At 43.2% G+C, this 23,133-nt stretch overlaps 1 protein-coding gene across 1 annotated transcript; it reads right to left on the bottom strand.

The window, feature by feature from the left end:
- Nucleotides 1-395: 395 nt before the first annotated feature.
- Nucleotides 396-17,554, bottom strand: LOC103063573 (glycoprotein-N-acetylgalactosamine 3-beta-galactosyltransferase 1-A-like). The gene is made up of 4 exons (XM_088137982.1): nt 17,485-17,554; nt 7,888-8,141; nt 6,435-7,099; nt 396-2,690 (listed from the first exon to the last, which is right to left on the bottom strand). Exons 2-4 carry the CDS (start codon nt 8,087-8,089, stop codon nt 2,472-2,474), a joined length of 1,086 nt encoding a protein of 361 aa, XP_087994108.1. The 5' UTR covers nt 8,090-8,141; nt 17,485-17,554; the 3' UTR covers nt 396-2,471.
- Nucleotides 17,555-23,133: the final 5,579 nt, after the last annotated feature.

Genomic DNA, 23,133 nt, shown 5'->3' with positions numbered 1-23,133 from the left:
GATTGAGCCGCCCGGAGTCGCCCTCTGGGGGAGAAGGGCGGCATATAAATTAAATAAATAAACCCATTAAACTAAGGTTCCTTATCCTCTGTTAAAGAAAAACAAAGTAAGGTGAGTTATACACTTAACTATTCCTAGATGAATAAAATATACCACAGACTGTGATGACAGACAGAGTATTGTTGTATTACTAAAAGACAATAGGCAATCATAGGACTTTTCTAGCATTGAAATGCATGGCAAAGGTCATCGTGATTTACCTTCCCCCCTATAGCCAACATGGCACTCTCCAGCTTGAACAACAAAGTCTGGAGAGAGTTAAAATGCACTTAAAGTATTGAAATCTCGAGGCTATAGAAATCCTGCCAGAAACACCCAGAAACTTAATGGTGCATGGCAGTTCCTGGTTTTGCTTTTATTACTGAGATCTATTAGATTACTGGAAACACAGTGAAGTGTTCTTCATATGTTTCAAACAGTTAATTTTTTTCTCAAGATTGCACTCCGAAGGTTAGATTCAAATTTAGTGTTGACCCTCTGAAATAAACTGGATTTTAGTTACATATGACTGTCTCCATTTATTTCAATATGCAAGTATGGCTAAGTTTAATTCCAACCCATAATTTGTAACAAATACAAAGAAGAAACACAGCCTTATTCAAAACAATAGAACAATATATCTTTAATCCACCACCACACCATTCTAAGTAGAACCCAACTAATGGCCAGAAAACTTTAAAAAGGATTAGAAGAACAATCCATCAGTCCTGAGAAATTTTCACACTGTATTAAGCATTAACACTCTGGCCACCACCTCAGTTTATCATGATGAATTCAAAACTCATAGCCCCATCTTTGGCAATTTGTGGGTGGGGGGGATGGCTTCATTAGCTGCCTGCTCCAACTTCAGGCTTTAACCTACTTCCTGAAGAGACTCAGATGCTGGACAGATCTGAGTCTCCATACGTCTATATGGGTCTTTCCAGCCCATCACAGGAAGGACTGGTCAATACCATCTTTGTCTTCTCTCCTTATAGGAGATTATGGCTAGCGATAATAGTTGTTACATTTCTCTGAAGATTCTTTTGGGCTAGTCCTTGTTTTGGATGTAGTTGGAAGTGTGGGTACTTTCCATTCTGTCTGACAAAGACTTCTGAAAGTATGCATACATTTTCCACAACACAGATCAATTTATCAAAAGTAGCACTGCAAACTATCATTTGATGGAAGCATCAAATGTTTCCCAGTTAGAAAACTGAAAAGAACCTTAACTTTGCAGATTGAGCACAGTATCAGGGATGAGTAATATTCTCATAAGGCCTGGCATCTGTTTGTCCTCATGTCTCCAGAACTATCTGTTTTGGTATAAACAGTCTCTCCCTTTGTGAGAACCACACAGCAGAATCTTCATTCACATGGATACCGATTCATGCAGAGTTAGGTTGGACTCACTTCAGTGGCGTGCCTGGGGGCAGTTGCCCAGTGCAGGCAATAAGGGGGCCGAAGACATGAGGCTAGCTGGGGGGATGGAGCTGGGTGACTGTGCCTGCACGCCGATCAGCTGTTTGGTGGTCAGCAGTGATGGAGTAAAAAATTTGACCCTTCAAGTCAGTTTTGACTCCTGGCAACTGCCCCCTGAAGTCTTCTTGGCCGCATTTTTCAGAAGCGGCTTGCCAGTTCCTTCCTCACTTTCTCTCAATTATCTTCCTTTAAACAAAACTAATCCTTGTCACTGTAATGCCCTTTGGACCATGAAGGGACCCATCCGTGGACTGTATAATAATAAGATGGAGCCTTTGGTGGGCTGAAACTGCTGATGCCGCGTTCCTGGGACACAGTAGTGTTAATGCCCTATTTCTAGAACTTTTCTGTCACCCAGTGTCCAGACAGGATTCTCACCTTTTTCCAATAGCCAAACACTGGCTATTGTATGATACCCCTTGCTCACTCTACCATCGTATTTGGACAGGGGAGACATAAAACTATTCCACCCTCCAAGATGTTCCTACTAAGCACCCTTACAGCTTTCTTCCCCATCACTCCACGACCAGAGAATCCTGCCCCATCACCTAAAAAGCACATTCTAAAGCCAAACTCTCAGCTTTTTCACCCGGCTCACATCATGTGCAAGGCCACAGGACTGTCTGGTTTGCATCAGAAACAAGAGCAAAGAAGGAATGGGGCAAAGTACCCTCATGCTTGGCCACATTCTGCTTTCTCCACATGGCCTGATAGGAACAAAAAAAAAGGCTTCTCTCACTTGGCTAGTGTGCATGTGTACATACAGAGGTTTGGGGATGAGAAACTCATCTGAGCTCAGAGCATATTCATTCCAGTCCTTTCTAGGATGAGGGCACCTTACTTTAAAACGTGCTAAAGACCACACGGGCCAGCAGGACTGAGGCGTCAACAAGCCTCACCACCAACAGCTGGATTGGTTTGCTCTAAAATTGCACACCAAGCCTCCGTCCTTACATCTTAGCCTGCACGGTGGTGTTGCTGCTCCTCCTAGGGTCTTCCCCTGAGGGTGGGTGGGGCTGGAGGTGAGCAGCATTCTCAGGCAAAGGTGGACGATAGCGGTAGCGGTAACCATAGGCACGCAGATGGTAGGTGAGGTATTCCAGGGTGTACATCAAGTCTGAGTTCACGTAGTGGAAAGAAATGGCCAGGTCAGAGCAGCACTGAGGTCCCTGAGGAACATAGGAAAACTGGGGTTAATTGCTGAGGCTATAGTGCAGACCTACCCATAGCCACCGTAAGCTGGGGTGAGGAATGTATGAACCTTCAGATGTCACTGAACTGCTACTCCCAGCAGCCCTTGCAAGCCTACCAATGATGAGGTGTGCTGATAACTGTTCTTCAGTGATATTTAAATACCTAACTTTGTAGTTTGTGGTTTATTTAACAGAAAAGCAGATGGAACAACCCAAACAGCAGATGGGGAAGGCAAATATAGGGGCACTGGCTTAAAAATGTAGCAATATAGTGGCAGAGCCAAGGCTGCATAGCCCACATACTGTAGCCCACAAAATCCTGTGACTGTGCAAGTTAATTGTACAAGACACAGCATTCTGAATGTTGGGGCTATAAACAGTAACTATGACATTGTCTTTTAACAGCTGAAAATCCTGCTGAGTCCCACTACTGACAGTTAAAATTTCAGGGACAGCTCCTCGAAATTGTCCTCTGCCTTTGTAAAAGTTCAAATTTGGGGGTGCGGAGAAGTTAATTTCTGAGGACACTTGATTCTGAGCTAACTAATCTTAGATGGATGTATAGAATATGCAGCCCTAAATATTTAGGAAGAGCAAAGAGAGTGCTGCATCTCTTCTTTTGGAGAGCCACATTTTCATGGGACCATCATAACCTACAGTATGAAAACCTCCATCATTAATGAAGCCTATTAAATGCATAAGAATTACCGTGACTGATCAGCCCATGATTTGTGAAATATTTTTCTTATTGGCAGTGACCACGCAGATGTCCCAGTAATGGTACAAATACAAAACAATAATAATATCCACAGCCTACTGTAGAGTTACTGTATAGATAGTAGCTGAAAATGCTTTCTGCTAGCACAGAAAGCTGAATGCTTGGTTGCAACATGCCACCCTAAGAGCTTGCTGCAACACATTTTACAGATTCATTATTTCATTTGTATAAAAGAGTCTTGGGCTAAGTGGTGAGATGGTATCTAGCCCAGCTTTCACTATTGGTCTTGTTCACTGGAAATTTTGGAATTTAAGAATCCCAATACATTGGGATATAGAAGCCACTCTAATATCCCAAATCTCTATTCCCTGAATCTTTACGGTAGGAGACCTGTTTATATGAATGTGGTTGATTCTCAAATGATCAGGCATAAATGGAAAAACAAAATATGAATCCAGTAACAATGCCACTGAGAAATTATGGCCAATCCATTTCAGGACTACTTTGACATTCCTCCATGAATGATTTCAGCAATGTCCTACAAGTTCTTGAAAGAGCTCACAAGAGATAGCTGAGATCCCATGACATTTCTGTGATCTGAGGTAGGATGGGCCACTGCTGGGAGGTTTGGCAGGCTCTTGATTCTACTTGTTAAAAAAATCCCAAGAAACTATTATGTCAAGAAGAACATAGGTAAGAGTGAGGAACTTGTAGCTTCACCAGATGTGGCTGAACCACAACACTGAACAGCCTTGATGATCAGCCTCGCTGGTTTGGGCAGCTAGGGGCAGTGGTCCGTGAGATGTTGCAGAACCACAAGTTCCCTGCTCTGATATTACAAAAGCATTAAAAAACCCACACACATACGTGCAGAGTCATAAGTAATCTGGAATTGAACGTTTCCTGAAAGAGAGCAATTCCAGTTGGCTTTCTTCCATATCAGCTCACAGCAAGCATCAGCTAATCTCCAATTAATCACTTAATTCTCTAGGGTCACTGAATCCCAATTCCTCTACTAAGGCTAAACATATTTCTGGCATCTTTACCCTCAAATTCCTCACTTCAAATTGTTCTTTGGTCAGACAGTTTTATCCATGTGCCTTTCACATTTGTCTACTTACATGGGCTCAGTGATCCTTTTGCACATCCAGTGTATCCCCACCCCCATTCCTCCACTCAGGATGCCATCAAGTGATTAACCCTCCTAAGTCTACCAACTTCTCCTTAGAGGTATCATCATAGCTAAAGCTTGAAAAAGACCAGCTGGGAATGAAACAAATGCAAAAGAAAAAGATCATTACTCCTTCCCATATCCCTTTGTAGGAGAAAAGAATTGTAGGGTGAGATCTAATTGCTGAAAATCCTTCTTCTGGGCAAGTACAAAAAGTGCAAAAGCCAGCCTTCTGTTTCATCTGGCCACCCTACACAAAGAGAGGAAACGTGTTCCATCCACGACAGACCTGCCAACAGCTGGAGAAGCATCAGCAAAATGCATTAAGAATTGGCACAGAGAGTTGCTTTGATCTGCTACCAAATTGTATAAGTTTCCACCAGTGGGAAAAGAATACTTTTCTTGTGCCAAGAAACCTGTTTCCCTGATACCTGGCATCCTCAGCAACAACACATGAGCAGAAGAAGTTGTGTCAAAATGAATCAGCTACAATTTGTGAAGGGCCAAGGGGATTATTGGCTGTTCAATCCTTTGAGATGCAATTGTAGAATTATGTATCTGAAAGTATAATCCACTGAAGTCCATCAAGACTGCCCTCTCAGAATAAAGATGTGTAGGAGCTGGGGTTGTTAGGATGAAGATTGACCATCCATGAGCTGAGGCGTCCACTACAACACTCATTGATTTAACATATGGAGATCTGGATGGCAATTTGAATGCCATAAAATGTCTTATGGCTTGATCATTTTCCTCTCTTTACATGCCTCCCTGACTCATTCATTCTAAGAACAGGAGCAGATTGTGCTGACAGCTGAATCTTTCCTTAATACTGGCAATAGCCAGTGCCTTTCACTCCCCCTTGTCCCTTAGCATTTACCCTTCTGACATTGCTAATTCACACTACCTAATAGTAAGGCCAACCCCAGCCGAGGTGGATCATGAGGAATAGCCACCCTAGCATGCTAACAATGCTTTTTAAGAATGTGTAACTTCCCTTAAAAAAGCAAAAGAAGACAGAGTCTGCCAAAGGTAGGTAGCAAAACATTGAAAGCGAGCGAGGAAAAACATGGGCCATCACAGCGTGCGGCATACATGTACATTACAGAAAAACGGAACTTTGGTCAGACAATTGTAGAGGGACAGAATTCTGGCCAGAATAATACTCAGTTCCCCTCCATTTCTGAAGGTAAATCCTCCTAAGGGGTTATAAGTTTGATGTGGTAGAAGGGCTCAGTAGTTTAGTGTTCCCAATGGCAACATGTGAATGAGCTCCTAGTAGGGTATCTCTCACTGGTGAGGTTAAAAGAAGAGGGATGAAGCCAAGAATGGAAGAGAATACTACACAACAGAGGTGGGGCTCTGCAGATGGGAGGCAAGGCAACCCACACAGGAAAAGAAACCCCAGAAACCAACCTGGAAGAAGGTAGTGGCAAGCTATTTTTCTACTGTTGGCAAGAAAACCCTGTGGACATGCCCGAAACATTTAAACCCTTGACTTAGACGTAAGCAGTGAAGCTGTCCAACAGGACTGGAGAATCTGTGGTCTTTGAAATATGGCTGAATATTTAACCCCATTTGTCTCAGCAGAGTGGTCTATGGTCAAAACGATGGGAATTGTAGCACTTCAATATCCCTGGTTCCTATTCCCTGTTGTACAGCTAACTTATAGGGGATCTAGGGTGGGCAAAAGGGTCTGCAATAGCCATCCACAACCAAGAGATCCCAGATTCAATCTCAGGCACTTCTGAGCAGCACTGAGAAAAATTCTTGACAGAAAACCCTGAAGGAAACTACTTTCCCCTTTCAGGGGAAAGCTTAGGGTGCCACATACCTCCACAATAGGATAATAGCAATAGTTCCAGTACCAGGAGTTTTTTGAGACCTTCCTCATCAGCTGCTGCTCAAGCACAAAAGGGTGGAAGGTCTCCCTCTTCCTTGTGTCCCGGGAGTCCCCAGCCTCCACGCCCATCTTCTCCATGCACTGGCCCAGAGCCAGGTCCTCCACTGAAGACGTGTGGCTGCAGACCTTGGTGTCAAAGCCGGCAATGAAGCGCCGCAGGGCCTCCTTGCTCAGGACATAGCCCGCGCCCCCACTCATGTAGCCTTGCTTGCCAAAGACCCGGAAGCGCTTCCCAAAATAGATGGGCCTGTCGGGGGTGTAGTTGGAGAGCAGCCACCGGAGGTTGTCAAGCACCACAAAGGTATCATCGTCAGCCTTCAGGAACCAGTCGGCCTGCTCAAAGTGATGCTTGTGGACATAATGGAAAGCCCGGATAGTTTTCCAGTAGAGCTGGTCCCGGCCTTCCTTGGTACCCAGTCCCACAGTGGGGAAGTTTTTGTCCTCCACTGAACTCATGAAAATGGCCATGTTGCAATGACGGGACCAAGTGGCCTTGACGTGGCAGGCCTTCTTCTCCAAGTTTTGGGGGGCGGTCATCACCCAGCACAGAATCCGCACCTTGTCATACAGCTCATTTGCCACACTGCTTTCCTTGCCTGAGGAAGAGAGAACCTAAGGGTTACCATTTTTTTCAACAACAGGTCATCCTGGCTATAGAACTTGAGATATGTATTTACCAGGTATTGATTACAAATTTAATTTGTTCCTAGACCATGGTTTTGCAGCAGATTTTATTTGGGAACAACAATATGCACAATGCTATTATTTATTGCAGATATCAGATGCATAAGCTGCAAGGAGCAATTTCTCCTTGCAGCCAGGACTGTCTGATCCAGAAACACACTGTACTTCTCAGTAGGAGAATATAATTCACTCCATGATGTTCCATCAGCCAGCACAATCTGCTTGACTGTAACCACTTTTGACTGGACCATCATGAATTCTTTATACGGAGCATTTAAAATCGGACAAAAGATTAAACTGGGACTCCCACTTGATACTTAATTTGCTAAGTGTGATAGGCCAAAAAATCCACCCCAACCAACTAATCTGAAGTGAAACAGTCCAGCAATGAACACACAAGATGGATCACTACCACAATCCTACAAAAACATTGGATGTTTTACAAACATTTTCTCCTATTTATTTAGGCAAAAGCATGCCAGCAGTCTAGGGGAAAATGTACATATCCAGACCTATCTGGATGTACCTATGTACCAGGCACTTTTCAGATTTCTCCAAAAAACCTTTCCCAACCTGATGTCCTCCTCATACTTGGAACACAGCTTCTACTTCTTAGCCATTACTACTGCTATGGCAGTCTTGAAGGCACCAGGACGGGGAAAAGGGTTCTCTGGTACCCGGCCTTCTCTTCAGTTCTTACCTGCCCAGTGTGGGTATGCTGAACTGACAAGAGCTGATTTAGCAATCATCCTTTCAAGATCCTTGGAGCCATGTGGCATCTGGATGCCAAGGCGCAGGGATTCTTCCGTCAGGTTCTGCACAAGGTAGAAGATGCTGAAAAAGCCAGAAATGAGGCCTAGGAGGAAAGCCAAGGAGGAACTCTTGGAGCTCAATATCCCCATGCCATCTGGCTGTCAGGGATGGCAGACGGCAAGTGAGGATGCGTCACATAGCCTGTAGTAGGAAGAAAGCAGAATTAAGAGGAAGGAGCCTCTGTTGGTTGCCAACATTACTGTTACATCCCAGGGACAGGTATGCAATCCTATATTAATTTGCCCAACTTGTTCCGATCACCACTGACATCAAGCAAATCGGGTGCAAGTGCACACATGTCCAATGTGGATGTGCGTGGACTGTTATATGGTATTCCAGAAATCCATCATGCAAAGGGCTGAGTGGGTCCACATGTGCTCAGTTTTAGCATCTCTACAGGCTGCGACATCCCCAGGTTCTCCCTGGACCTGAGCAGCAAACTCTTAAAGAAACAAATGCCAACAAAAGACATCTGTCCTGGGCTATAGACCACAGATCGACAGACTGCAGAAGACGGCCGTCTAATTCCCCAACTTTACCTTCCATTACCTCGACTATGAATTTTATGAATTTTTAATGAAGGTTTTTAATATTACATGTATATGCTTTTATATTGTTGTTTCTTTGCTTTTATATTTTTTCTTGTTTTTTAAACTGTTCTTTTTGTATTGTTCTTTTGTTGTTGTTTTTATATTTGTTTTAATTATTTGTAAGCCACCCAGAGTCATATATGAGATGGGCAGCTATACGCATTTGAATAATGGAAGAAGGAAGGAAGGAAGAAGGAAGAAGGAAGAGGGAGGAAGGGAGGAGAGGGGAGGGGAGGGGAGGGGGAGAGAGAAAGAGAGAGAGAGAGAGAGAAAGAAAGAAAGAAAGAGAGAGAGAGAGAGAGAGAGAGAGAAGGACATCATCTGAAGCTAGGCTGGAAGGACAGAAAACGATCATAATTGGGAGCAGGCAGCTGGTAAACTGAGAGCAGTGTGGTGTAATGGTTAAGAAGCTGGACTAGGAATGGGGAACCCCTGGTCCCAGTCTACCCTCAGCCACCAACACTCAGTGCGTGACTTTGAGCCAGCTGCTCTCTCTCTCAGCCCAAGTGACCTCACAGGGTTGTTACTGTGGGGAAAAATGGGAAGAGGGAGCACTGTGTGCGCCACTTTGGCTTCTCAGTGACCGGTAGGATAGTCAATAAATAGCACTACAGCCTCCTCTAGAAACAGAAGAGGACCAACAACTAACACAGCAACTGGAAAAAGCAGAGCAGAGAGAGTCGAAAAGCAAGCACCAATGGAATCCATTCCAATCACAGAGGTCTGGGGACAAGACGAGGCTATCCAAGCCGTGGGATGTGATTGCTGTGGTAGCCACCACCACCCTGCCTTTCCTCACAAGCATTCCAGCAATGTCCCTCAGATGTGCTACACAAGCTGTTTTGGGCCCCCTAAACTACTTTGGCGTAGTGGTTAAAGGCACCAGGCCGGAAACCAGGAGACCGCGAGTTCTAGTCCTCCTTAGGCATGGAAGCCAGCTGGGTGACCTTGGGCCACTCGCTCTCTCTCAGCCCCAGGATGCAGGCAAGGGCAACTTCTGAAAATGTTGCCAAGGAAACTGCAGGGACTTGTCCAGCCAGTCACCAGGAGTCAACACTGACGGGAAGACACAAAAACCAACAACCACACTCACCTCTATTGCCTCAAGGATAGTACCGAATGCTATCTGAAATCAGCACTGAACATGGGTTTATTAGATTTAGTCTGTAATAGATACGTTGTTCTTTCTGATAACCCTTAATGGACTTTTGCTGATTAGGGTGGAGTAATGCAGCTTTAAAGATCTGTTTATAGAGAATGGGGTGGGATACGGGATAAAGAGATGGTTTGTTGTATTTTAAGAGATGGTGATAAGTTGTTAAAGCTATGTATACTTGCTGGGATGAAGGGGGAGGTTACTTTCTTTTCTTTTCTTTTTTCTTCTTTTTCTGTACTTTATTTTTTTATTTTTATTTTTTATTTTTTTATTTTTTGTAGTTTGTATTAGTTTTATCTGTATAAAATAATTTTTAATAAAATGATTATCAAAAAAAAGTGAAATCAGCACTGAAATAAGATTTCACAATCAGTGCAGTCAATTTCTGACTGGTGTAAGAAGCATTTACATCAGGCAGCAAAATGACTTTGGTCTGTCTTTCCTGAAAGCTGGGAATTTTTTTTTTTTTTAGATTTTTTATCCCGCCTTTCTTATTTTTATAAATAACTCAAGGCAGTGAACATACCTAATACTCCCTCCTCCTCCTATTTTCCCCACAGCAACAACCCTGTGAGGTGGGTTGGGCTGAGAGAGAGGGACTGGCCCAAAGTCATGCCTTAAGGTGAGACTAGAACTCAGTCTCCTGTTTTCTAGTCTGGTGCCTTCACTACTAGACCAAACTGCTAGAAATCCTGCTAAGATACATCTCCCCAAAAGCAGCTTCTGAAAGAAGGGCCAACTGGGGAAAGGTCACTAACAGACACCGAAGGACAGGGCAGTTGACTGACAATCTTGGTTTTCTTAGTTTTTTTTTTAAATCAGCATTGCTGCTTCTTTCCTGCCTAGCAAATACAGCTTGTTCCCATGAAGCATCCACAGTCTTTCTTGGTGTATAAGATCCTTATACTCAGATCTCTGTAGGGGTGATGAATGACTTCTTTGGGGGGAGGCAGCCCCCCTAATTACTCCATGCACAAAATAGTGAGATGGAATTAGAAAGAAGATGTATGACTAGTTTAAGATGAATATTTACAGGTATGAATATTCTGTTCTCACAAGAACAGCTCTGCTGGATCAGACCAATTTTGTCCAGCTTTCACTGTCACACTGTAGCCAACCAGATACATTATGGACATTTTCAAGCAAAACATGAATGATGGCTATCTTCCATTGTTGTTTCAGCACAACTAGTATTTAAGATATGGTATCTTCCATGGAGTTGATTCCCACCAAGACTAGAAGATATGAATAGCCCTACTGTTGATGAACCTACCTAGACCTTTTTCAAAGCCATGACACCTTTCCAAGGTGTAAAGAAACACTTCATTTTATCAGTCATGAATCTCAATGCATTTAACCCAGATGAGTCTGGGTTCTGATATTGGGAATGGAGAACTCTTTCATGCATTTGATGATGTCATGCGCAATTGCATATATCCTACATCCCCCAACATACACTGACTAGTTTTCCTTCTAAGATCTGGCACAATTCCTCCCCTTTGGAACCTGACTTTTTCACCTTCCTTTCAAGGTAGCTGATGGACTGAGGGCCAACGCTCTAACCAGGAACCAAGTAGATATCTTCCCTGCTGCTGATCTGCTGGGACCCAAAGATACATGAGAGGAAGTTGCATAAATCTTGAATAAGAAGCCCATCTGACACCACCTCTACTTTTACAATCACAAGTAATCTTGTGGATTTCTAGCTACCTGACATATCCCATGAATTTGTCACTGTAGATCTGTCTTGTTTATTTGCAGAAACCCTCTATTGCTTTTCACTTACCTTTTTCTGTTGAAAGGCAAACATATGGAAATATCCCCAGGATTGGATTAGGACTGGAGTTCAAACAAACCCCTCATTGGAAAGAAAGTTTTCTGGGTGAGCTTGGGGCAATCACCAACACAGCTTGAACTATCTCACAGGACAGTGAGAATAAAATCTGCAGGGAGAGTTAGGTTCTTTCAACCAAAGGCGGGGCTTACTAAATTAATAATATAATACTGCTTTTTCTTCCTCACTTGCTCCCACCCCCCACCCCATTTAATTTTAATTTAAACATAACATAAACACACCATTTTTAGTCCCAATATGTCCCAAATGAATCTAAGATGCAACCTTGGCCCAAGTGCTTAAATCTTGAGAATGCTTTCATGTCAGAAACACCAAAGCCAGCAAGACAATACAATGTTTGGTTTGGGGGTTAAGGTTAGGGTTGAATTACCAATACAGATATAACCTACAAGGTGAATTAGATTTCCAGCCTTTCAGTAAGCAGTTGGTCCACATCAACCTTCAGGTAGCAGGACACCAGACTTGGTGCTCATGGTAAGACCCTTGCAGGTTCTTCCCTGCATTGGGGACAGTAAGGGCTAAACTGTACATATTATCCTTCTCCTAATTAGTACTGATAAGATAATTAGGAGGGGGGAAATGGGCAGTCAGGTTAAAGGACTTATTGTCCTCTGCAGCTGAATCAGGTTGGGAACTTTGTGTACTGCAACTTCCATTTACAGAAAAGCTTTTACTTGTACCATGGAAAGTTTTTCATCCAGGACAAATAGCAGGCATGGAGATCTGAACTAGAAATACCCCAGCATCCAGTCTCAAAAGAAACATCACTCTGTGAGAAGCTCTGTTGCTGGAATGCAGTGCAGAAGGAAATGCCAACAGAACTGGGGTTGCTTTGAGTAGGGCTAAATGGCTAACAAGTATTCCTTTAAACCAGGGGTCCCCAAACTCTTTAGCTCATCAGCCGCAGCACGAAGTTTCAGATTGTTCATCGATACCAAACATTGATATTGACCACTTTGGAGAACTCTGCTTTAAATATATCCAGTTCCATAAGATGGCATTCTCAGAAGAAGGCATAATATGCTAAGCATTTTGGGGAGCAAGGAGAGGGGTGTAGAGCTGTATATATTCTACTGTTGCACAACTACACTAGTTTTTGCTGGTGTCAGCATTTGAAGGGTCTTCCATCTTTCACTTTTAAAAAAAATAAACAGGTTTTACTCTTAATGACTAAAGATAGTTTTAAAGTATAATCATCTGAACTAGAAATACCCCAGCATCCAGTCTCAAAAGAAACATCACTCTGTGAGAAGCTCTGTTGCTGGAATGCAGTGATTAATCTTGTATATTCTTAGAAGCCAAAAGGAGGAGCATTTTTTTTTTCTAGTAATAATGGGGGCCTTAAAACTGTCTCTGTCTTTTCAGCAGAAGCAGAGTAAAACAAAGGTAGGTTAAGTAGAGACCCATATGTTTACTTTGCCCAGTTTACACAATTTTGTTTCACTTGGCAGAATCAGAACTTATTCATGTACAGTATTTTCTCCACCCTTTTTTAATGCCAAATAAACTAAGTTCCGGGTATAATATTTAGGTAATTGTTCTAAGAATATTGCTGTCTGTATTATCACAATTCCCCAGAAGAAGCAGGAGTAAAATCAGCTTCAGGACATCTGTGCAGGACAAGCAAATTAGCACTGCTTTTGAATGCACACGAATCCACTTCTGTATAATTTGAACATATGTGTACCTCAGTAGGCTGATAGCCAATGTTAAACCCACCCACATGGACCCTCAGGTTCTGGATGCATCTCCCACTAGATCACCAAGAAAAAGCTTCTTCTATGAAGATTCCTGAGTTCCTTGTGGGTAAACAAGCAAGCCTGGCTGGAGAATTCTGGAAGCTGAAGTCCACCCATCTGAAAGTTGCCAAGGTTGAGAAACACTGATCTATCAACCTGCATAGCCAGACACTGGCCCTTGTCTACAACAATGGGTCAGCGGAACCCAGTAGCTGTCTTTGCAAACAGCAGAGCCCAAAATCAGAGGCACAGGATAGATCAGTGTTTCTCAACCTTGGCAACTTTCAGATGGGTGGACTTCAGTTCCCAGAATTCCCCAGCCAGGCTTGCTGGCTGGGGAATTCTGGGAGTTGAAGTCCACCCATCTTAAAGTTGCCAAGGTTGAGGAACCCTGGATTACAGCATTGGAAAGAGGAAGAAATGACAAAGAATGAATTCTGGCATGCAGACATTGTTAAACCTGTGATGGTGAACCTATGACACACGTGTCAAAGTTGACACACCATATTTTGGGTGACACGCCAGAATTCCCTAACACCCAACAACAACTATTCTCCCTGTTTGAGTTACCAAAGAAACTGAGTTTGTTATACTCAGATTTAATTTTTGTAATGGTTTGACATTTCTTTATATAATACATAGCACCACACACGATTGGACTGTATTTTTTTTTAATAAATGAATATGTAAAGAATTGTTTCTCTTTTGTTCGAGGGGGGTGACATGTCAGCAGAATCAAGTTAGGCATTTTCCAAATTTTTGACCCGCCAAGCCCAAAAGGTTCACCGTCACTGGCTTAAACCACCCGAGCAACAAAAAATAGATGACCTTACAGAATTTAAAAAGAAGCTGATTGAAGAAGATAATGTAAGTAATGACAGCATCATCATTAGCATTATTAATAATCCAAGCCCTGGTTACACTCCAAATAGATAGGAGGTGTTGAATTGGGACTTACAAGATGAAAGTCCACTTAAAAGAGCAGGGAACCAAATTCCCTGGGCCCCTGAGACATCACAGTTTCCTCTTCTGAATCAGCTGCAGCATGTTTGGGTGCAGCATTTACTACAAACCGTTGTCAGGAAGAGATCTCTAAAAATGAGACTACAGATCTTGTGTCAAGGCAAAGTTTACTGATGACGCAGACTGTTCTATCAAGTTCTGATTATTGAACAGAAATAAAAGTGAAAGTGGATCCACTGAAAGAGTCCCTTGATGTATTTACTCGGTCCTTTTACAATAGATTAACTCAAATTGCTGAAGCAGAAAGCTCTGAGTCCAAAAACAATTAAGCTGTTGTAACCCAAAGTAAAGACTCTGTAGCTGAATCTACTAAGGAAAGGGAACAACCCTCCCAAAAAACTTGCCCTTCAACTTTTGAGACACGGAAGGGTTGAAAATCAAAATCAAAACAACTGTATGTTGCAAACTAATCAGATTTACCTACAAATCACCCTTAATAGACTCAACAGGAGACGGTGGGGTTCAAAGAAAGCAATACATTATTCCCTAAGTCAGTTACTTCAATGTCATTACTATGCAGTTGACTTACATTTGGTGGGGTGGCTTCCTAGTAAGATGGGCTGTAAGCAAATCCTACTGACATTCAAGCAGTCTACAATTCCAAGTCTGCTTTTTAGAATGAAGCCCGTCCTGACCACTTTCCTAATATTTCCAAGGCGATTTTTTTCTCCCTGCTTTTTGAGTCACTACATCAAGATGCTGCCAGGACTTGAAATGAGAATCAAGGAATGAATGCTGCTGTTGCTATCAGTTGCAAAGGTAACAAACCAGCCCGGTCCTTGGGAAAAGCCTATGTAGATAGCAATTTCAGGCAGCGAGAGGAGAACAGATTGCTGGAGGCAGAATTAATTAATACCTTTGGAGCCTTGCCAAGTTGTGAACAGGAAGATTTGTGAAAGAGATTTGAGGATCTTATGCAGACTTTAACCAGAGGGCACAAGGCAGCTGCCCCACTAATTGACTTGGTCTCTGTGCCCCATACAGAAGGCTGCGAAAGCAGTACTAAAATGAGTTCCTCTCCATCACCCCTCAAAGACGGCAACTAGACAGACAACCAGTTCCCATCACTGAAGATGTGAATATACCACTCAGAGATGCCAGTTCAGCCCCCAAAATACAGAGGTTCTGGTTTCCATTTCAGCTTCATTAAAGAGCACTTGGATATCTGACATAGGCTTTTCCAGTGCAGCAGTTGGCAACGCAGGAGCCGTCAGATATAACACCCCCAGTGTTTCCCAGGAAATGTCTACAGCAATACTTTTGCCTGCCCAAATGGAATGGCAGTCAAAGAATATTACTTCTCTATTCTTCATTTCCTGGAACACTGCAGGGTGGAAATCCAGAAGCAGAAATCCACTCAGTTATAACACATTTTTTTTCCCCAGGAAACATGGTTGTTTTTACCTTCTTGCCACACTGCAACAGTGTATTATACACACACACACACATACATACACACACACACACAAATATATATATAAAATATGTAATGATTGCAACCTTTGCCCTGTTTGTGCTAAATAGACATCTGAGCAAGCAGCAATAATCACTAACTTTAACTTTGGAACTAGCCAACTCTCTTTATTCAGAAATAGTGGATGAAAGAGAAGAATGAGGGTATTTGGATGATGAACCACAAGGCTGGGAGCAGCGTTATCTGAGAGCTCAAACTGGAAGTGTAGTTGGGCCTTGTATTTTTTCCACTGAGATTATCCCAATATCTTCATTCAGGTTTTAAAAGAATAAATTTTCCCTTCATACTTCCAGAATATACTACTGATTCTTTTGTTATTATCCATTTTGAGCCACCCTGAAAGCCATGAATTCTTCTTTTAAAATTGTGTCGACACTTTGTTTTGAGTTCTGTAACTGCTTTTAGGCACAGACATTAGTTGTCTTTTTTTTTAAGTCTGGGGTCTCAGTTCATTTTTGGCTTTTAGTTCAGATCAAAGAAATTTATATACAAAATTTAAAACAAAGAAAGAAGGGAGTAGATATAACTTTAGAGAGAGAAGTTAAAATATAATTGTACTTATAACTGCTGTGAAGAACATTGGAAGCCGCTTATTTATACCTTCATATCTTTCTATATATCTTTCTCGCTCTCTTTTTTTTTCTTATTGCACTTTTAGCGTTTCCTGTTATTTATCTCTTTTTCGTTTTTTCTGCTCTATTTTAGTTTGTATTAGTTCTTATTATTACTGTTAAAACATTTTAATAAAAATTATATTAAAAAAAGAAAGGATCAGAGGCACTAAGAGAACCCACCTGGAGATCTTTTGGAGATGATTCAAGATGGAAGTGGGGGTGAAAGGAGAGGAAGAGAAAGAGCCCTCCCCAAGAAGGAGCAGCACAGCCTGAACAGGATGATGGGTTCTCCTTCCTTGGAAGATGATCCTATAGAGCAGTGCTTCTCAACCTTGGCCACTTTAAGATGTGTGGACTTCAATTCCCAAAATTCCCCAGCCAGCCATGCTGGCTTGAGAACTCTGGGAGTTGAAGTCCACACATCTTCCAGTGGCCAAGGTTAAGAAACACTGCTATGGAGCAGATGATCCAGACCCAGACAGGAAAAGGTTATTTCTAAAATGTAAAGATTGAGCTCCAGACATCTCTATCAACCCTGCAACATCCGATTATGGGAGTTGTACTCCATCAGGCCCCAGGTTGGGTAAGTTAAGATAAGATATCCCCTATCTTTTGCACACTCTCTCTCTTTTACCAGGAGACGGATGATGCTAAAAGCAGGGGGGGGGGGTCCCCAGAAGTGGTGGAAGAGGCAAATAATCCCAGGTCTCAAGTCCCAAAGCCAGAGATGCTGGGAGAGGCTCCCTCTGCCCACTTACACGAGGAACAGTGAGAGGGGAAATTGGGGAAGAAGGGGACTGACTCCTCTTCGACCTGTCCTGAATAAAAAGTCTGGAAGGGAAAGAGGGAGAAAGCGGGGGGGGGGGGGGACGGAGCTAAAAGACAGAAATGGAGCACGGGGAACACACGAAAGGGTCTGCGCTGCTCCAGGACATCGCCGCCCATCGCAGACCCCGCCAGGACGCAAACGCAAGAGGCGACCACGACTCCCCCGCCGGGCTCTGGAGGGCAGACCCCGCCCCGCCGCACTCACCTGCGCAGCCGGCCACCTGCTCAGCCGCGAAGCCTGCACGCCAAATTCAAGCCGCTCCAGCGCACGCGGCCGGCCCCCGCGTGCGCCCATTGGCTGGAACCCCGCGAGGCCTTCCACGATTGGCCCCATGGCAAGAAGGGCGAAGGCGGGGCGGGGCGGGGCTTAGGATGGAGAAGGCGCGTGGAGGGATGCGATTCCGAATCCGGGGACTGGCTGCTTTTGCCCCCTTCTGTAGTGGACCGGGCCCGAGGGACGGACGGAGAGCGCGACAGTGAGCCATTTTTTCAGCTCCCCAAGCGAGGCGCGAGGAAGAATCCATTGCACGCCCTCTCTCTCGTCGGGGTTTAACTCTTTAGCGAATTTGAAAGCTCCGAGTCGGAGCGTGTGGAGAGCTGCGTCCCCCTCAAACCAGCAAGGCGATTATTTTATTAACCAGCGATTAGCCCAGCATTCTGCACCGCTTTAACCATTTGCATCGCCCCCAGATGCACCCCTGTGCCTTTTGGCCCTCATTATTTCCTTCCTTCGTTCCCGTGCTGTCCTAACTTCTAGCGCTTGGATCATGCTTTGCTCTTTACCTCAACCCCCAAATACCTTGGCAGCGGCCCAGATTCACAGAGCATCGGCCAAGCTTTAAAGTCTTACACTGCAAAAGGATCTGCTTTTTCTGCTCCAGCCCCCACAAAGCCATGGTGTGTAGTTTTTTGCAGTTCTGCCACCACCACCTCTTTTGGGGGGACGTGCGCATGGGGCCAGTCTAGACCAGACTTGATCCATCTTTGGTAGATTCCTCTGGGAGGTTCCTGTATTTTAGGAGGGTAGGTGAGAAATGCCTGTCGCTGACTATTCACCAGCTGATTGGTGCCATCGAAATATTTGTCCTACCACCAATTTGTTAGCCAGACATAACAATCACTCAGGGTGGCATGTTGCTATCCTGGCAGGCTGTTCTTCTAATATAACAAGGCTGACTTATGCTAAGGATCCCTAGTGAGGAAAGGCTCTTGGTGTATCATTTTCTTTAGTTATATATTTGTGAGAAAATGCTCCATAAACTGACTTTCTTCCAGTTGGGACTTGCTGAGAGTGGTTCCTTATCAATCAAATGCATCAAATGATGCTCGTCATGCAAGGCTGTAAAAAGAATCAGTTAAAATATAATCCCAAATATTATTTCACTATTTTAGGGTTCCTCACATACTCTCAGTTTACTGGGTCATAGACTTCAAAGCTTAATGGTAGTCCTTTCGGTTGGCTATGGAGGATGGATTTAGTTGGCACATCTTTAACCAAATTCAGGGAAGACAGTGACTTAATGGGCTATATGGAAGACATTGTCCTCTGTGAGCATGGCTGAGTGTGCCGACTGGATCAATCCTCCATATTCAGGAATAATAACTGGCAACTTCCCACTTCCCATTCTTTACTTCCACTTGTCCATATCATTCAAATCCACCAAAGTTTGACGGGCGAGGTTGGGTTCCATGCATCACCCTGCTTTGTAGCCAACATTTGAAATTGGATGGAGAACGTTGGATGGCAAAGGAACTTGTCAGTGACCACCTGAGATTATTTCATTGGGATGATATAGGAGAGGCAAATAAACCGGAATACGTATCTGTTGGGAGCCACAGTTCCAACTTACTTACTTGCCTCCTTTAGATGTGGAGCCACCCACCGGCTCAGCTAAAATTCTGGATGGGTAGCCCTAGCATTGTTTTTTTCCTTTTCAAAATCTGACAAACTCAGTCTTCAAAAACTGTTAAACAGTGGTAGCTCTCCCTAGTGTAAAGAATAACTGTATACGTTTCTGGAGAAAAAAAGGGGGGGGGGATCCCATTTGCAGAAGCTGCCTGCACACTTTTTTTTTTTACCCATTTTTTTTCTCCAAGTGAAAATTTGGCTCAGGGCTTAAATTTTAGCAATCTGGCCACCAAACTTCAGCTGAGCAATTAGAGGAGTCTGCCTGCAGAATATTCATGCTGATTTTTTTTTTTTTTGGCGAAGTTTCTTTATGTGTTTGCATCATATGTGATGAAATGCTAGATTATTCATACTCAACTAAACCAAATAAAGAATTATGTGGATATTTCCTTGTAAGGATGGTGGAGCAGTAAAGTAAGATAACTTGGAGAAAGGTAATTGGTGCAGAGTAAACAGAAGAGACAGGACAGGACAGGACAGGACAGGACAGGAAAGGAAAGGAACCAATACATATAAAACAAAGGAAAGAGAAATGCTGACAAAAAAAACCCACCACCCTCTTATGTAAATACGTATTAAGGAGGGATTCTGTAGATGTACCTCTCATTTCGTGAAGTAAGGAGGGTGGGAGCCAGAAAACATGCTCCCATTCCCTGGAACAGCTAGCCTTTTTTAATGTTTCCCCTCTCCCCCCAAGTATTGGCCACCCTCCTAGCTTTGTATCATCTGCAAGGCTGTGTTCTTCTGGAGGGCCCTTGGGGATTGATTTATCATCAACTGGAGCTGGATTTTATTTGTTCATTTACTGATTGATTAGTATTGTTTTTTTTATTGATTATAGCCTTGTTGATACTGATCTGCTGATATCATAATGGGCTTCTTTGTAAGCCACTATGAGTTGATTACAGTTAGACAGCATATCAGTTTGATAAATAAATGAACAATCAGAAACCATTTATATTGTACAGAACCTCTTTGTACTACTGTATGTTATGGTTAAATGAAACATTAATTGTTTATAAATACATGTAGCTGATCCCATGATTGCCTTTGTAGTAATATCTGCTTTTTCAGCGAGTATTTAACTATAACTAATGCAAGCATCTTGTTTCCATGGGTGTGTACATAAAACCACTGCAATTATCATTTGGGAATAATTCCTACTGTATTCAATGGGATTTATTTCTAAGGGGAATCAATGAGTAGGATGTACAACACTGCATTCAATAACTGTCTTTGTTATGGTGCCCAGAAATTAAATTGTGGCTAGGTCCCTAGGACTCTAGCACTCTAGCAAATTCAGGTGGCAGTTGCAGATGACTGAAGCTATTCTCTGCAGCAACATGCTTGTTCTGGATTTTTTTCCAAATTATATTGCAGCAACTGGCACATTGGTCTTTCCTTCTATGGGGCCCAGAACATGGACTCCAATCAGTGCCCACGGGTCCAAATCATTCATCTGCCCAACAGTGAAGATTTAACTGAAGATCTCCCTTCATCTCTGTGAGGCTAGTTGGCTGAGACAGAATGACTGGCCCAAAATCATCCAGTGATTTTCAGTGGCTAAGGGTGGGCTTAATCCTAGCCCCCCCCCCCCCCCCCGCAATCCTATTCCTACGCCTTAGCACAACTACCCCATATTCTGGCTCCTTTATTTTCATGGAAGGAGACATCACAGTGCACCTCCGTGATACAGAGGAACTCAGCAGTAGGAATGTTCCTTCCCATCCTACCTCTACCCTCACCCCACCTTCAAGCTGAGGGTGATCCTGCTCGTTGGCCAATTCCTGGCCAGCAATATGGCAGCAGAGGCAGTCCTAGGACCTGGGAAACTAAAAGGAAATGGAGTCTTCCACTTTAGGGAATGTCCTTTGCATATCCTGCCTTGTACCCCCTTCCGTTTCACAACACAAGAGGGCCAGGAAGAAGAGAAAAGACTTTCCTCCATGAGGGAGTTTGAAAGGGGAAGGCAATGTCTGGCCACAGCAGAACCCACCCAGTCACTGTAAAATGGATTGATGAATCAAGCATTGCCCCTCTTGCCCCTCCCAAGCAAGGAGGAAGATCTCACACTCCCTCAAGGGTCCAAAGAGGTGTTTCAGATGCTTCCTTGGTCAGGCAGCCGTAGCTGAATCCAAAAGGGAAGAGGGTGGAGGAAGATCACCTATCTACCTCTAAGTTGAGGGCTTGACTCAGGACTACTAAACAAAGTGGCAAAGATACTCCATTTGTAACAGGCAGTTCCAGATACTAAATCTAGCACCAGCCTTCCAAGGAGCTTCTGGGGCATTCCCAGAGGGCACATCAGTGGCTAGAGTAAGTCCCTTTTCCTGTAGTTTTTTCTTCATTTTGTTCGATAAGGAGTGGAGGGCCCAGACCTGCCCACCTTGCCAGCTCTAGCTAGCAAGGTTGCTTAGTTCCAAAAGAGACAACACTGTGCACATTACAATCCTAGCCCTGATAGATCCAGGTGGTAGGCTAACTGAAGGAGCGCTGAAGCACCTACATAAGGTGTAGTAGTAGTGATAGTACCAATAATTTCATTTGGTGTGTGCTTATAACCAAGTCAGTACAGGTAAATAAAAACGAATTATAGTATAAACCAGTATCAGCAAGAAAACAATATAATAGCCAATGTAAGACATTTCCTACCAGTCCAAGGGTCAATAGCCAACTCCCCCCAGCCACCACCTCAGTATTGTGGGGCTGCTCCTGACTTTTCCAGAGATCCCAAAGATGTGAGGCACTCAAGGGAGGACTTAAAGAAGCTGGGGTGGGCTTCGGAGTTGAAACAAAAGCTTTCCCTTCTCTTCCGGGGGCATGACTTCTGGAACAGCATTCTGCTGGGGCAGTGGGACAAGCAGATCCCCCACCCAAAGCCAGTCTTGTCTCTCAGCTTTTTCTGGGAGAGGCACTGTTTGGTGAAGCACTGCTAACACACTGCTCATACATCAGGAGAGTTTTCATTATCATGTTCCTGATCAGCACAATTTCAGTCCCCTCCATCCTCTGCTTTGGGTGCTCTTCGCAAATATGCAGGTGGTATTTGCCAACCATTCTATGTGAGCCCAGCATGATGCTTTGTAGAAATCAGCTGTGACAAATGAAGGCCCTCCACATTATCTCTGGATTAGCAAACCACATACAAGAACACAACTATGTCAAATTCTGTACGTATGTCCAGGCAGCTTCAGAATGGGGAAATGGCTATTCAGTGTTCTTAAAATAACATGTTATCTTCCTAATGGCTGTTTAGCCTATGTATATGTGCAACAATGTAGGGCTTTGCCATATACAATAAGGTAGTAACATACGTGTAGCCAATGAAATGGATGAACTGTGTTCATGCTTGCCTTTGAACTATAAATACTATAACCTTTTAAACTCTGTTATTGGTCCTTGCAGGACAGGTCTTAGGACATATTACCTAATATATATATATATATATATTCTCTTTATTGGTTAGTCTCCTCTATTCATTGGTCATGGAATCATTATTTCACAATAGTTTTCTTACTATATAGTAAGATCCTAAGAAGAGCCATGCAGGATAAAACCAGTTCAGCTAATCCTGTATCCTGTTTCCAACAGTGACGAGTCAGATATAAAATCGCTACATAAGCAAACATAAACTTGATTACATACTGATTCAATTTGAGTTCCAGCTTACCACAACCATCCACACAACTTTCCAGTTCATCTATAAAATAATTCTTTACATGTTTGCCTTTATCCTTGAAAATCTACCCCTTGTTTCAAAGTACAAGAACTAGAATTACTTGAATGATTCTGGCTGCACCCTGAATATTTTTATATGTCTGTAAATGTTTAAACCACTCATTTGTAAAATATCATCTTGTTCCTTCTACCTTGCCCAACAAGATTCTCACTGAGTTGTTCTCTCTCATTAAAAAAAAAAAGGAAAAGAAAGAAGGAAGTGAAAGT

The sequence above is a fragment of the Python bivittatus genome, unplaced genomic scaffold (genome assembly GCF_059951505.1).
Source record: "Python bivittatus isolate LINGU-HERP-01145 unplaced genomic scaffold, Pbiv_v1 ctg000220_np1212, whole genome shotgun sequence".
Classification (NCBI taxonomy): Eukaryota; Metazoa; Chordata; class Lepidosauria; order Squamata; family Pythonidae; genus Python; species Python bivittatus.
This window is presented reverse-complemented; position numbering and strand designations above follow the sequence as displayed.